Source organism: Sander lucioperca, chromosome 15 (assembly GCF_008315115.2).
Source record: "Sander lucioperca isolate FBNREF2018 chromosome 15, SLUC_FBN_1.2, whole genome shotgun sequence".
NCBI classification, from domain to species: Eukaryota; Metazoa; Chordata; class Actinopteri; order Perciformes; family Percidae; genus Sander; species Sander lucioperca.
The window spans coordinates 24,745,658-24,761,803 of record NC_050187.1 but is presented as its reverse complement, the minus strand read 5'-3'; the positions used below and the strand labels follow the sequence as shown (position 1 = coordinate 24,761,803).

The 16,146-nt window shown below is 38.3% G+C and overlaps 1 protein-coding gene across 2 annotated transcripts in view; it reads left to right on the top strand.

Moving 5' to 3' along the window:
• The window catches only part of grid1a (glutamate receptor, ionotropic, delta 1a), a 289,882-nt gene that overhangs the window by 259,639 nt on the left and 14,097 nt on the right, over positions 1-16,146 (top strand). For both annotated transcript variants that reach the window (XM_031308223.2, XM_031308230.2), the window contains exons 10-12: positions 934-1,131; positions 2,350-2,680; positions 4,445-4,583. In XM_031308223.2, coding sequence (XP_031164083.1) covers positions 934-1,131; positions 2,350-2,680; positions 4,445-4,583 — 668 coding nt within the window. The remainder of the gene's footprint in view (positions 1-933; positions 1,132-2,349; positions 2,681-4,444; positions 4,584-16,146) is intronic.

Below are 16,146 nucleotides of genomic sequence, written 5' to 3'. Positions count from 1 at the left end.
TTTAAAGAAAAGCCTATTCGTTGCCTCAGTTGAGTTAATTATCTGTTTGTTATTTGAGAATTTAATGATAAACAAACGGTTATAGGTGTTATCACAGGAGGATGGAGAACCAACAAGGACAACACAGGATCTTAGAGAACTAGACCTTTTCTAATCTACTTTGGTCATACTCACTTAGAAGAGGGAAGTTTAGGTCTTCTCCTCCATCTTGTCCTGTGAATCTAAAGCAACAGAAGGCCGTTAAAAATAAATCCTACTTTACAGCAGTTTTTCTTTAACTAAATTCTCCAGTTCTAGCAGCTAAAGTCACTTCCCAGCCCCTCTCTTCATTTTTCCTCTTCTTCACACATGATTTACCTGCACCATATTTATTCACATAAGTTCTGCTCAGCTCACCCCTGTCAGTGTCACTTAATCAAGTCATTTGCCCCTGCCCACTTTAACACCCCCGTCTCTTCTCTGTCCCTCTCCCCTGTCTTCTTCAGCTCTCTTTAGTCCTCCTTCACTCATTTAATTCTGCCCAGACACTTTCAACCCATAAAGAAGAACCATTGTTGGGTGCAATAAATTTAAAATTACATTTTCCATGTTGATGAACTGTGGCAGTTGCCATGGTGCCATGTGTTACAGGTCAACAGGAAAATATTTTATTAAGATGAAGTTTAACTTAGATCACCTTAGAAACTCTTCATAAAGGTGTCACCCCAAAGTTCTTAAGATGACTGAATGTGTCCTTGCTTCGGTCGCCAATCTGGCCCCGAGAAGATTATGGTGCATCTTGATAAATTACATGCCTGTGATTAAGTACACATACTCTACTCTTTTCCAAACGTCTTAGGATAAATCGTGGGCTTAGAGACAAAGTTCTCACACATTCACATTCCTAAGCATTATCATTGTGAGTAAAAACAAATACAATATTCATTGAAACAGGAAGAGCCTTTTGTGATGGTGGCAGAGAATATTCTGGGTCAACCCAAGAGATACAAGGGTTTCTCCATTGATGTCCTGGATGCCCTGGCCAAGATCCTGGGCTTCAAGTATGACATCTACCAAGTCGGAGATGGGAAGTATGGCTCAGAACTCCCTAATGGATCCTGGAATGGCATGATTGGAGAACTCATTGGCAAGGTTGGTGTTTTCTTTTTATCTCTGTCAATCAATGTCCAGATTTCAGTCCAAATCATTTTTTGGCCATTTTTGTCTGGGAGTCCGGTCACATTGTCTTGTTCTAATATGGGATCCAAATTATATTGCTCAGTAAAGTTGGTAAGATTGGACAAACATTGCACAGTCCAACAGCCGCTACATGCACATCAGTTTTCTCCAGTGGTCGACATCACCGATTGATTGAACTGGGTCTGATTTCTGCCTTTTAAAAAGGAACCCTGATAAGGTTTGAGACCTTGACAAATGCTTTTATGGGTCATAATGATAATGGGATTTAATTCCCATTGATAGAGATAGAAGTGTTTTTCATTGCATAGTGGCTATATGTACTGTTACTTGACGAGAAAGCTACAGTGTTTACTCCATAAAGGCTATTAAATTCATGTTTCAGATTTCAGACATTTTATTACTGTAAGGTACACTCTCAACCATATCTTTCAACATAAAATATCAAGATAATGCAGACTGGAAATAATGTGGAATTAAATCCAAGATTAGCAAGAAAAGCACTCTAGGGTTAAAATATTTACGAAGGCCTAATGATTTCCCTGGTTATTAGCTTCAAAGTCAAGAATGTACTGGGTAGATGAAAAAATGATGATGAATGATCATTGTGTCAGAGACAAATTGTCTGTCGGAGTAGACAGAGACAGATACTTGCATTTTAAAATTGAAAATGTGGACTGATGATGGTTGTTAAAGAAAAGTATTAGTGTTAACAAAACCATTAGGTTTCTTCTTTTAGGGAATGAAAATGTGCACAACAAATTTCCTTCCAATTTGGCCATTACCTTCGCAGATATCAGAAACAGTGGCGTGATGTAGATCTAGAGAAAAGCAGAGAATAAAGTGTATCACCTGTTAGAAGTGTGAATAAAGTGTGATGGAAGCTCATTTGAAAACTGAAGTTAGCATGATGGAGACACAAGAGCAAAGGTCCCAGGGTCACCAAAATTTCTTTCTCTTGGGAGTATTTGAAGTCGGCCACAAGTTTTTAAAATGTTGCCACAAACAAACCAACCTAACCTCCTCAATGATGAGAAAACATGGATCAACTAATGGAGGTCAAATATGCTAAATTTGACTAATGTCTAACAATGTACAAACATTTTTTTAAACATAGTATTATGTTGTTTTAAAAAGAAATGTGTGTGACTTACTCTGACTCTTCATCCACAGCGAGCTGACTTGGCCATATCAGCCATCACCATCACCCCGGAGCGTGAGAGTGTGGTGGATTTCAGCAAGCGCTACTTGGACTATTCAGTGGGAATCCTGATGCGCAAGTCAGAGGAAAATATCAACATTTTCTCTTTGCTAGCACCATTTGACTTGGCAGTGTGGGCGTGCATTGCTGCAGCCATCCCTGTGGTGGGCATCATGATCTTCCTGCTCAGGCGCATCCAAGCAGTGCGGTGCCAGAGCAATGCAGGAGGCCATCCACCGCCTTCAGTCTCCACTTCGCTTCAGAGTGCCATCTGGATTGTCTACGGTGCTTTTGTGCAACAAGGTGGGTGATATCGTTTGAGTCTGGCCTCCACAACATGCAAGGACTCCAGTTACAAATCTAGTATTTGTCATATATTGGAGGGCCAAGACTCAGGCAGGTTTTTATTCTACTAAATCGTACATCAACCACTTACTATTAAACAATTCTCTATTTGAAGGTGTGTTAACTGCTAAAGTAAGTGTCATTGTTAAATCAATGAAAAACCAGCATGCTATTGACAGGGATACACCGTTGTACACCAAGCACCAGCCATGCAGTTCTTAAATGTTCAACCCTAAATCTAAGCAGGAAAAAACACCAAAAACTACTTCAAGTGATTAAGGACAGAAGATTAAAATATAAAGGAGTCAATTTAATGAAAATGCACATGTGGTTGTCAGTATACAGCCAATGCTGATTCAGTAGTGAGTCAGTTTGAGGCACAACGCCCACCCTAGCATTTTCTAAAGGTGCCCTCGTCAAGGAGAACATCTCCTCTTTAGGTCTGGTGTTGATCCAGGTATGTCCGGTTTGGATAAATGACTACTTCAGCAACTGATGTTAAAGCCTGAACAATATCTATCAACGTCTGGCACACTGCCTATGAGCCTTTTTTAACCCACCCACTATATTTAAAGACAAACTACATTACATGTCTTTTCTCTGCTTCCCCTTTTTTCTCTTCGTTTCTGGCTTGCATTCAAACGTTGCCACTTTTTGTTTCAGTCAAGTGGATTGCATTTTTTTTCTGGGGATGACGTAGGTCGCTTTGATATGGATCTGACTGCTTAGTGGGCCTTTTTGAGAGAGCATAAACTTGGCAACCGTATCCCCCCGATGATTTCATAATGATATGCCAACACTTGTCTGGGTTTTGTTGTATGTTCATGAGGATTAAACTCTTTTTCAAACAGGGACTGCCCTTCTTTTGTTCCATAGAGGGTCAGGGAGAGGTAGGAAATAATCTGAAACTGTCTCGGAGAACTGATGAAAATAACACTTTGTCATTGTGATCAGAGTTAAATCAAATTGTTTCAAAGATGAAAGAGCCTGCACCACAGTGGACGGTTGCAGTAGTGTAAGATCCATTAGAAGTTTCGAGATGCACATTTCACATTCGATGACCTTAAGAAATCAGTCAAAGCCATATTTAATAAAAATGACTGATGCCGGAGTGCTATGCATCTGACAAGGCCGTCCGTTTTTTTCCCCAAACTGTCCTAAGGGCACAGCTGTGTTGATTGTGACACTTTCAGACAAATATGTTTTCATTACATTTCACACTCCTGAATCTCTCAGATGACATTTCTATGGCTTCTATGGCAAAATTAAAATGTGTGCTGACATTTTTCTCATGCACCTCATAAGCTGTTGGATATTTTGAGAGAAAGAGTTGGTACGACAGAAAAAAAGTGAAAATAGAAAAGCTAATGTGATGAACCTGTCTTTTCCTCTCAAAGAAAACAAGGAAGGGCAAAGGATTAAAGTACTAGAGTACTAGGCTATTTGAAAAATTGAATTTGGTAATAAAATATAAAAGTGCGCAAGTAACATTTCAGGCTAGTTGGTTTTGAATCGACTAAACTATTGGGAAAATAAGTGATGAAAATTTCCAGTAATTACATTAAATCATCAGATGCATATAGTTGACTGCTCCAGTGTTAGAATTATCTCAAAAGTGAGTAGGGATCAGAGAGTGATGCTGTACAGTACATAGTAAAGATGATGATGTGTGCTTCTGGGTGCAGTTTTTATACCCATGTGTTTATACCTGCTCCTTCACAGGCAGTGACTCCATCCTGGGATCGGTGGCTCTGCGTATTGTCATGGGCAGCTGGTGGCTCTTCACCCTCATTGTCTGTTCGTCCTACACAGCAAACCTGGCTGCTTACCTCACCGTGTCACGCATGGATAATGCTGTCCGGTAAGGCATAATACCTTCATGTTTACATTGTTTAAAGTGAGTCAAATGCACTTGCTTATCTTATTATGGAACCTCAAAACAACAGGGAATTTAACTTTAAAAAAATTATTGATTCATTTATGCTACATATGTTTTCCACATACACGTGCACTGTATACACCTCCAGTAATGGTTTATGGAGGGATGATTGAAGTCCTAGTTTGTGGTATGTTATCTTGAATGTCAAAAGCACAGAAATTAACTTGCAGTATGTAATTTCTTTCTCTGTTATTATTCTCACAGTGGGAATACTACATTATGTAAACATGTTTTTTGGCCCAAATCCTGATCCAAGTGCTTTAATATTATAATACTTATATTTACCAAAAACTTGATTAAATATTACATTTTATTTATTTAATGTTTATTTGATAGGCACAAATACAGTATACATAGAACATTGCACAATAATAAGCCAATGCAATGTATCACAGCATTTATAGCTACTGCTAATTTTCAATGCCCATCCCTAGAAGGGCCTTTAAAATGACAAATGTCAGTTTAATTTTAAAGTGTTGATAGTTTTAGTTCAGTCGGCAGGGCATTCCATATGTTACCTCCCTTTAAAGAAAAAGGTGTTTGGTCAAAGGAGGTATTCCAGTGCTATGCTTCACAATTCCCTGCAGTTGAAATTTCTAATGGACAATCCAAAGGCCTGTAACGGTCGAAACATGCAACACTTGTGGATAACGTTGGCGTTTGCGCATGCAATTTATTTGGCAAAACTTAGCATGTTTAGGTTTTCCAGGATGTGACATTTGTGTGATCTTATTGGCCTTTTGTCTGATATTTTTAATTGCACGATTGTATAACCTCTAGGGGTGTAGTTACTAATAAACTTGCCTACAACCATGAAGTGACACAGTAACTGAGGTGTAAGAAAAATCATTAAGTGCATATATATTTTGGCTGCATCAAATGTTAGTTAGACTATGTGTACATATTGACTTTTACAGTTGTACTATTTATTTTAGTACGTGTTTGTCAAATTTCAAGTGAGGGTCATATGTTAGAGATCTAGATATTTTACCTCAGAAACTTGATTGATTGACTGTTGTTATTAACATCTAGTTCAGCTGATGTGGGCCGTCTCCCAGGGGAAAAACATATGGACACTTTTTTTTACATTAAGTGACAAACAGGCTTTTGCCTCTAGGTGCTTTGACAATATGTATCTGACACATTTAAAAAATAACAGCTGTAGCCTTCTTAATTTGACACACCTTTTATTCAAAAGTGTAAAAAAAATGCTACTCCTGAAATTGACGTGAAGCAATCCTCTGAGTGGAGTGTGAAGACGTCACACTCTGTTGGAACTACAGTGTTACAGAGTGATGCTTCTTTTATCTCGTAAACCATTTTTTGCTGAGTACAGACGCCTGCTACAGGAGGACATAAACCTGACAAGAGCTAGATAGCTTTATTTTGGCGTGTCATCAAGTTACCTAATTAGCGACAGCTGATATGACCTGCGGCCTGTGGTGGTGAAAGTAACGGTCAGGCCAGCTAAAGGTGAGGAGCTGCTTCCTGGATGTTTTGCACACTCAGCTTTGAGAAAGAGAGAGGAGAAATAACAGATTTGGTACTATGGGAGCTCAGCATATTTTGCAAGCCCAGGTGCCAAAACAGAGTCAATCACAAGTGCAACCAAATCACAGTTCACTTTGATTTTCACTCTCATATGAAGGGAAAGCTCACAGTGTAGAGCCCAGCTGTCATTAGGTAAAGCAGTGCTGCAACATTAGCAGGCTGAGGTGGACAGCACACAGTAGAGTTCAGTTAAGAAAGGCTTGGATTTGTATTGGCTTTATTTTATCCCACACGAGCCATTAAAATATGCATGGATCAGCCCTCTATTAAAAATTTTGTCAATTTGAATATATGTGTATTCTCAATCACTGAAGTAACTGACCCACTGAAATATACTTTATGAGACAACTAAGGACTGTCAAGGACAAATTTTAAAACCATTACGACCTTGAGCACTCCACTGATTTAGCATTGGACTCCTATAACATTGTCAGATGGACAGTTTAAAAAAGACAAAGAAAATCAATACAGCAGAACCAGAGATATCCTCTGTTTTTATTCTTTGTTAAAACCTGGCGCCTGCGTTACACACATTGTAGTCTCGCATAGCCAGACCTATCTCCACAGCGCTGTGGAGTAAGGTCTGGCTACACCACACACAATAGTAGAAGAAAAAAAAAAATCCTCTGGGTTGTTTGCATTTCTTTAAACCAATCACAATCGTCTTGGGCGGCACTAAGCTCCAGACGCAGAGATGGAGGCTCTGCAAATTGGTCTCGGGAAGAAACTTGTTTTGGTGGAACTTTTGCCCCCTGCGAAAGAAACGCCACATATAATATTAAATAAAGTTTGGTATACGCAAGACAGTATACGTGAGCTATTAAAATTAGCTGGATACATGGTTAAACGTAATTTGCTCTTACCAGTGTATCACCACGTGTACTTCATCCACAGCAATCCCCACCAACAGGTCCCAAAATGTCCCAGTTATAGAGTAAATGCCATAAACATATTATTTTAAAATCTTTAATAATCAATCATTCCCCAAAAGAACCAAGCAGGCCTGTCTCGTTGCACAATCCAAATTCAAATTTTATTCAAAACTAGCCTTTTTTAGCATGTAGCTTGCTAGCTCAAAGTTTGTTGTTTGTTGATGTGAGGGACATCGCGAAAGATGTCAGGCAATTATTGGGTTGAGGGGGGGTAAAATGTGAGCATTATACTTTTGCGTATATTACTTTGGGAACTTGTAACTTCTAATGTTAATGCTCAATAACACATTTCATTTTATATATTACATATATTTACCAACCACAACCACATTTGTTTGCATACAAACTTGTACGTGTAGCTTTCTTTATTGTGAGAAGAAGAGCAAGTCAATGCAATTCCAAAATGTGTTAATTGGTTTCTTCAACCGCAGCATTTCAAACTAAAGCAGGAGAGAGCTTTCTTTAGTACTCCATTGCTTTCCTGACATGCATAAGACACTTCTTAAATTGCCCAGCATCAGGTCTTATTTAGCAGCAGTGCATTCAAATTACCTCTGCTGCTAAACCTCCCATTTACATAATCTTTGTGACTGAATACTCTGCTAAATGTATGTAAAATGTAAAACTAGCTGTGAACACATTTGTGGACAATCAAAAAACAATTTGTGACCCTGACTTTAATTTGCTTGCAGGCTTAGTAAATCTGCCCCCTAATGTCCAAATTAAGACAGAAACAAACAACCAGAAATGTAATGGACATATTAAGGATCAGGTTGATTAACATTTTTTGAAGGACCTGAGGATTTGTTTTCTAAGACCTGAAAACTAAATTGTAATGCCTGGGGTCACATCAGAGCAGCAACATGTGGTAAAGTGATTGCTTCTTTTTATTACAGAGACAGAAGGAATAACACCTCAGATCTAACCTCGAGAATGGGGGTTATTTGACTTAATGAAAAAAAAAAAAAATCAAACTTGCTTCTTGTTTTCTACCCAACCTCCTATTAATGATTTCCTATTATGAAATGAATGTTCATCTAATAACAAAACACAGTTGTAATTTGCAACAAAAGCACAGGGTGGAAAACTCTGGATTAGCCCTTAATTTAACCCTATCATTTCCACAGACGCACCTAAAGGTCAGAACTAGAATTCCCCTCATTTGAAGGCGGTGACTGCTTTTGCAACATTTTAGAACCACTGGAGGCCAGATAGTGCAGGACATTTACATAGGACATTTTGTGTTTATGAAGGACCATTTCTGCTTTTCCCATTGTCCTGGGGAGCGTACTGGGGAAGTAACCATTATGCAGGTAATCAGAGAACGTGTCTATATGCACTGTAGTAACCTGGTTACTGTAAATTCATGTATACATGCAGGAAGTCAGTAATCAGATTTCTCCCTTATCCCCTGACCTAAAGTGTCTGTATCTTACAAATAGTCAAATGTTGCTGCAGATTAGTTTCAGTTTTTGTCTGACTGGGGAGGAATCAGTTTAAATAAGAGGATGCATCACTCTGTAATTATCTCTCCTTTCATCTAGCCGCTCAGCTGTTACTTTCCCTGTCTACAGTCTTCTGTCACGCACATGCATACTAAAAAAGCAGATTAGAAAACCAGTTTCCCATTTACATGGTAGAGAAATCAGCTGTCTCTAGGGGAAATCTACCTGGGGAAATCCGGTTTCCCTAATCCCCTATACTCAATTACAATAACCAGGTTTGTCATTTACTAGAGAAGGCAGATTATAAACAGGTTACTTAATTGCATGCAAATAAACAGACTGTATCTTGGCTTGGAAAAGGAAAGGAATTCATTTCACAATGCCCACAAACCAGGTCCTTGCTGCCTTGGAGCCATTGTGGTCGAGGTGGAAAGGCTGTGTTGAACCAAAATTAAAGTATGGGAGCAAAAAAAACTAAGAATTTGGATTGCTGTATTACAATAGGCATTTTTTTTTTAATCTCCCTCTCCAGATGCACTGTACCTGGAGGGATCCCTCACTGCTCAATTCTAGGCTCCATCATTTTTCCCTCTTAGCAAGATAGTCTATCTTTTTTAACGCAGATGATAACCTAGGTTTTAATTAAACCCGGTGACCAGTAAACAACTATGAAGTACCTAAGAATCTGAAAATTTCTTTCCTGCTTTGGAAATGTTTTTCAGAAAAGCATGAGCAGTTTGTCCTCCAACATCAATCCAATGCCCAAAACCTTGGAAAGATTCTGACAGATATGACTTGAATCTTAAAAACCATATAGAATGAGGGTGCAGTTCAGCTCCTTTCATTTTAAAAACTTTGTTTACTGGTTTACTGCCTGCAGTATGTACAGTATAGTTTGTATGTGAACATGCTTCCCACTGAGTGTGTGCTTATGTGAGATTGCCTCTGCCTCTTTCTAAGTGAGTGTGTGCATTATACATTACTGTAAGTTGGTGTACCAGAAACAATTAACAATTTGGTCTGAAGATAGTACGCTTACTTAAATGGATACTTTGTCGATTTTAATTCAGCTTTGTTTCATCTTTGTGTAGGTAGTGGGTTTATATGAACAGTGTTTGGCTTCCCTCTGTGGCGCTTGTGAACCGAGGATCGAAGGTCTGCCAAGATCTGCTGGATGACGCAACACGTGGATTTCGGCGGACCTCCATGAGGCGTTTCGCGTCCCCCGGCGGATCTCAGCAGACCTCTGCTGCTCTGCACCGCAGGGAGCTTAGTGCACTGGTGCCACGGAGGGAAGCCAAACACTGTTCATCTAAACAAACTACCCACACTGCCATGACACAGAGTTGGATTTAAATCAGCAAATATCTCTTTAAACCAGAATTTGCATATTATACATTTTCTTTAAACTCTGAATGGCTTTTTCCCCTTTTGTTTGCTCTTTCTGTAAATAAGCCTTTACAAAACGCCTACGCCTCAGGACACAGAGGTGAAAAAGTGTTTTTCTTCCACACTACAATGTTAAACTATTATATGTTCCTCTCTTGAGTAAGTGTGAGAGGGAGTCAGATTAGTTTCTTAACTTTGTTTTAGTGGTACTCTTTGGCTAAACTGTTTTGTTTTTATTTTTAATGTTGCTTTAATTGTTATTACTATGGCCAATTTTACATTTATACTGTACAGCTAAATACAATCATGACCACTTAGTGCCTTTGATTCCAACAAGAACACCTGAGAGGAAATTTGTGACATGCACATAGAAGAGAAGAATGTTCTTTACAAGCGTGTGTCTCTGTAGCTGTGCATGGCAGAGAGGAATTGTGTGTGTGTGTGTGTGTGTGTGTGTGTGTGTGTGTGTGTGTGTGTGTGTGTGTGTGTGTGTGTGTGTGTGTGTTTGTGTGTGTGTCAGTCTTTGTTCAGACATTAGAGTTAATGAACAGAGAGCTGCGTTGGACCTCTGTATTGATCACAATGTTGTAGTGCTCACAAAGAAAAGGCAAACAAGGAAATGGGCGACAGATGTCCTCAGTACATATACAGTATCTACTTCAAAATGTACCATCTGTCTATTTTTTATTACAATACAGGGGCTTTCACCACTTGTATTAATTTTAGTTACTTCAGCTGGTGGATCTAAATATGTATGTTTATGTATCTCAAAAATTCAACATGTGTAGGTACTTGTGTAGTAACATTAAAGTAAGCTGTTGGACAAAAGTAAAGCAGAATATTTTACTCGGTGCAGTAAAGCTTACAGTTTAATCTGACAGAATAAACTGGAGACCATGCAATATGTAATCAGTTGTTTCTTTCTCACTCACTCCCCCCCCCACCCCAATAACCACTGCTACACCATACAGGCTTCTAATTAAATGGTTGAATTAGTCCAACATCATTATCTTGAGATAAGCTATTCGATTCTCTCACTTTTTAGAGAATTGTTGAGAAGACTTCATTATATAAACATTCTGATGCTACTCTAATATGTTGATTTTGTAGCAAATGCACAGAGCAGCATGTCAAACATATCCACCTAATACCAGTCAAGGAAGTAGGTAATCTTCTGGAAAAATACCATTCAAATTACATTGGAAGCAAACTCGTCAAATAAAAACAGCATTGACATTTAGCAAATAAGATGCTGTATAAAATTGGCAATCAATTCAAGATGTAAAATACAGCTGCAGCAAGGAGCCTCATTTCATATTGCCCACATAGCATCTGCATAATAAGCATTTGAATAAGGAGAGACTAGTTTTCAGATATTAAGTATTGTCTCTGAAAAGTAGATTAGAGTTGGGTGCAGACTCAATTAGAGGCTAATGCACAATCGGGGACGAAACCCATAATCAGTCAGCAACTTAACCTCCCAACCTGGTCATCATTACTCTGAAGCTGGTTGGAGTCCTGGTGCTGATGGCTGGGGAAAGCATCGACATCAGAATAGCAAAACGCACGCTACAGGTGGAGCTAAGTTGGTTGATAAAGAACACTCTTATTAGTGATTTGCTTCCAATATGCATAAGAGAGGGAGGTGGTAGTTTTAGGCTTACTCATTGGATGGAGTAAACCAGTTTAAAACGTTTTTTGGGGTTATTCTGTATATCAAAGTATATAAGCCAAGAGGCTTAGGTGGACTAATGAATAAAGGAGGAGTGTTAGTACCAGCGGGAATCGCTGTCTTTTCTGATACTGGCACAAGTCAGAAATGTTCAAACCCTGTCATAAATTCTCTAGATTAGTGAAAGACATTCCCATCTGGATGATTAACCTATAAACTGTTTATCAGCCATCCTTGTTGTTAGTAATGAAGTATGAAAAGAATAAAGCCTAAGGCTGAATCCCATTTCTCTTTCTTACCCCTTCCCCTACCCCTTCGTTTTAGCCCTAGCCCTTGTCCCTCGAAACAGAGTGGTAAGGGCTAAGGATGAAAACATACCCCTATGAATGAGACATCACTTGGTTACGGTTACGTCATCATACATTGTCACTAGCTGGCTGCTACATCACCAGAGGTGACAAGTATTGATCACAAACTTCCAAGATTCCGTCTGCAAGTGTGTGTATGTCGATTGCGTGGGTTTTGACAACAGTGTCATATGCATGTATATATTTTATAGTTCTTTTATGTTCACTTTGGTGGTGGTAGTGTAGATGCAGATGTTCTTATCTGTGTACTACTTAGGTCTGTTTGCAATAAATATTTTTATACACACTGCATGGTGTGTTGTATATCTGTTTCAGTTATCACCGTTTCGAATGTCATTGATGTTCAGAAACACCTTCTTTGTTAACTTTGTCTTTATTGCCCAATAAAGTAAACATAACAGGCAAAAACATAAAAATATATTATATTACAGAACCATTATTAACTATTAGAATCATAACTTGCATGTCACACACATATACAAAGGCACTCAAATGTATAAAACTTACAAAAGACACACAAGACCACAAACAAACAAAAAAACAGCTATTCTGAAATTCCAGACCACAGTCTGATGCCTGATGACTGTTGTGCAAATAAGCAATGTAAAGTTAACCTAGCAAACAAGCGATTTTTAAAAACGTTTCAATTAAGAATATGGTTGCAAATATATATGTACAGTGTGTGTAGAGCACAAAACAAGACTTGTAATTTTTAAATCAATTATTTAAGCCGAAAATACTTACATTTATGGGACTCTCTGGTTGATCTGTCCGCCATTGTTGCCGGTTGCGCAGTGTATTCTGGGTACCCCTCGGTTTCAAGTAAGCTCGGGACTTTGCTTGGTTTTAAGGGGTATCTACCCCTTCCCCTTAGCCATACCCCCAAAACGAGAATTGGGATAGCCCTTACTCTCACGTGAACGCGCAAAACTAAGGGGAAGGGGTAAGACAGGGAAATGAAATTCAGCCTAAATTTGTTACAAAATGCACCCAAGTGTAATTTATATCAGCAGAAGTTGGTAATTTAACAGTATAAGTGTTTGTACATACATATTTTCTCACTTGTGTTTAATAAATTATTGTTTTCTTGCATAATGTGGAGAAAAATAAGGCATGGTTTAGATTTTACAAGATGACACAGTGGAAAGAAAAAGTATGTGAACCTTTTGGAATTTCATGGTTTTCTGAATAAATTTGTCATAAAATGTGATCTGATCTTCATCTAAGTCGAGGGTATTGACAAACATAATGTGTCTAAAATAATAACACAACATTTTTTGGATCTTTCATGTCTTTATTGAGAACAACCAAAAAAACCTCATAGTGCTTGTTGAAAGTATGTGAATCCTTGAGTTAATGACCTCAAAAAAGCTAAATGGAGTCAGGTTTTAGCACACCTGGAGTCTCATTAAAATAATGAGTTTGGAGGTGTGGACTACAGCTACTTTGACTGATAAAAAACCCTCAAACTTTTGGAGTTTGCTCTGCACAAGAAGAACACACTTATGTGAGCCATGCCTTGCCAAAAAGAGCTTTCAGAGGATCTACGATCAAGAATTGTTGATTTACATAAAGCTGGCAAGGGTTACAAAGTTATTTCAGAGACTTTAGAAATTCACCAGTCTACAGTTAGGCAAACAATCTACAAATGGAGACACTTTGGGACTGTTGCTACTCTACCAAGAAGTGGGCGCCCAGTCAAAATGACACCAAGAGCACAACGAAGACTCATCAATGAGGTCAAGAAACAATCCTGAATGACAGCCATAGATTTGAAGGCATCATTGGAACTGGCTAACATCTCTGTTCATGAGTCTACAATACGTAAAACATTGAACAAGCAGGGTATCTATGGCAGGACACCACGAAGGAAACCACTGCTTACTAAAAAGAACATTGGCAAAATGTTTTGAGGACTGATGAAACTAAGATTGAACTATTTGGAAATACCACACAGCACTACATCTGGCTTAGAAACGGCACGGCATATCATCATGAAAACATCATCCCAACCGTAAAGTATGGTGGAGGAAACATGATGATTTAGGCCTGCTAAAATCCACCTTTTGGAGTGGCCAAGTCAGAGCCCAGACCTCAACCCAATAGAGATGCTATGGATTGACTTGAAGAGGGCCATACACATGAGACATCCAAAGAATATGACAGAGCTAAAGCAGGTCTGCCAGGAAGAATGGGCTAAGATTCCTCCTCAACGATGTGCAGGTCTGATCCACAGCTACAGGAAGCGCCTGGTTGAGGTTATTGCTGCCAGGGGTCAACCAGTTATTAATTCTTAAGGGTTCACTTACTTTTTCCACTGCCATTTTGAATGTTGAATGAGTGTGTTCCATAAAGATATGGTCAGAATTTGTTTGTGTTATTATTTTAGACACATTATGTTTGTCAATACCATTGACTTAGATGAAGATCAGATCACATTTTATGACTTCAGAAATTATTCTGAACTAGAAAATGCATTTCCTGCAGAAAATGCGTGGGAATGCTGAATAGCTGAATTGCTAAAGCTAAACTGGATGAATATCTTAAATCCGTAAGAAGTTGCAGTAGTGAGAGTAGTTGAAAAAGTGGAAATCGTTTTAATAAGTATGAATTTCATTAAAAAGTTAAAAGTTGACCTAAAACTGAATTGTCAGCTTTAAAAGTTGAAAAATGACAAAATATGTATAACATTGTGAGGTCTGAGTATATTTTCTAACTGATAATGACTCACATATGCAGAAATATGAAACAAATTGTATGAAAAATCTTAAAGCCCAAATGCATTGCACTGCTGAAACATCTGGAAAATTGTCAGAGTTGGAAGCTAAACTGCATAACTTAAATAAGTGAAGAGCTAACATTGTTAGAAAAGCTGGAAGATGAACTGTAATACTGTCAAAGATGAAAGTTGAAATGAATTACCTGAAAATTTCTTAATATTTAAAAAAGTATAAATAGTAGAAACAAGTTGAAGTCCTATCATTAGCTGAAAGAGCTGAACATTTTAAAAGGTGAATGGTTTTAATAGCTGAACGTATGCAGAAGTTACGGAGAGCCAAAATAAAACATGAATAGCTGAATTGCTAAAGCTAAACTGGTTGAATAGCTTAAATCCGTAAGAATAAGTTGAAGTAGTGAGAATAGTTGAAAAAGTGAAATAACATGTTGGTCAGGGACACATTGACAGATGTACCACAGTGGGATTCAAACCCAGGTCTCCCACACCAAAGGCATGTGCCATATCCACTACACTATCATCTGTATAGCTGAGTGGTGTTCCTTCAGCTCTAATAAAGCCTTTCTTTGATCTGTAATTATCACACCTGCTGTTAATATGTCACGTGTGGCACGCTGCAGCTATTCAGAGACAGATTTCTTGAAAAAGGGGAAATTATAAGGATTGGAAAAGTTGTAGAACATTGTGAGGTCTGAGTATATTTTCGAACTGATAATGACTCACAAATGCAGAAATGTGAAACAAATTGTATGAAAAATCTTTAAGCCCAAATGCATTGCACTGCTGAAACATCTGGAAAATTGTCAGAGTTGGAAGCTAAACTGCATTACCTAAATAAGTGAAGAGCTAATATACATTGTTAGAAAAGCTGGAAGATGAACTGTAATACTGTCAAAGATGAAAGTTGAAATGAATTACCTGAACATTTCTTTTTTTTTTTTTTCACTCAGATTTTATTGATTTTTGGTATAAACAATAAAGAACAGAGAACACAGCACAGCATCAGTGGGGTACGTGTTCTTAGTAATAATACTCAAATGTCCCTGACATCAAAGTTTCCGGTGGTGACTCTTCATTGTGATTGGTATTCTGTCCATTTTTCGCATTTCTTATCGTATTTTGCTTGCTGGAGTCTCAATATATATATATATATATGAGTCTTTCCATGTTGAGTATCTCCTCGACTACGTCCAGCCAGTTCCTCAGAGTGGGAGGGTCCTCTCTACACCAATTTCTGGTGATTGCCTTCTTGGCCGCAGCCAGCAGAATTTTAACCAGGAATCCATCTTCATGTTGTACATTTCCCCTCTCAGGTTACACAGATATAATATCTCACAAGTCTTTGGTAGTTCATATCCCAGTATTGTTTTCAATTCTACCCACACATCATT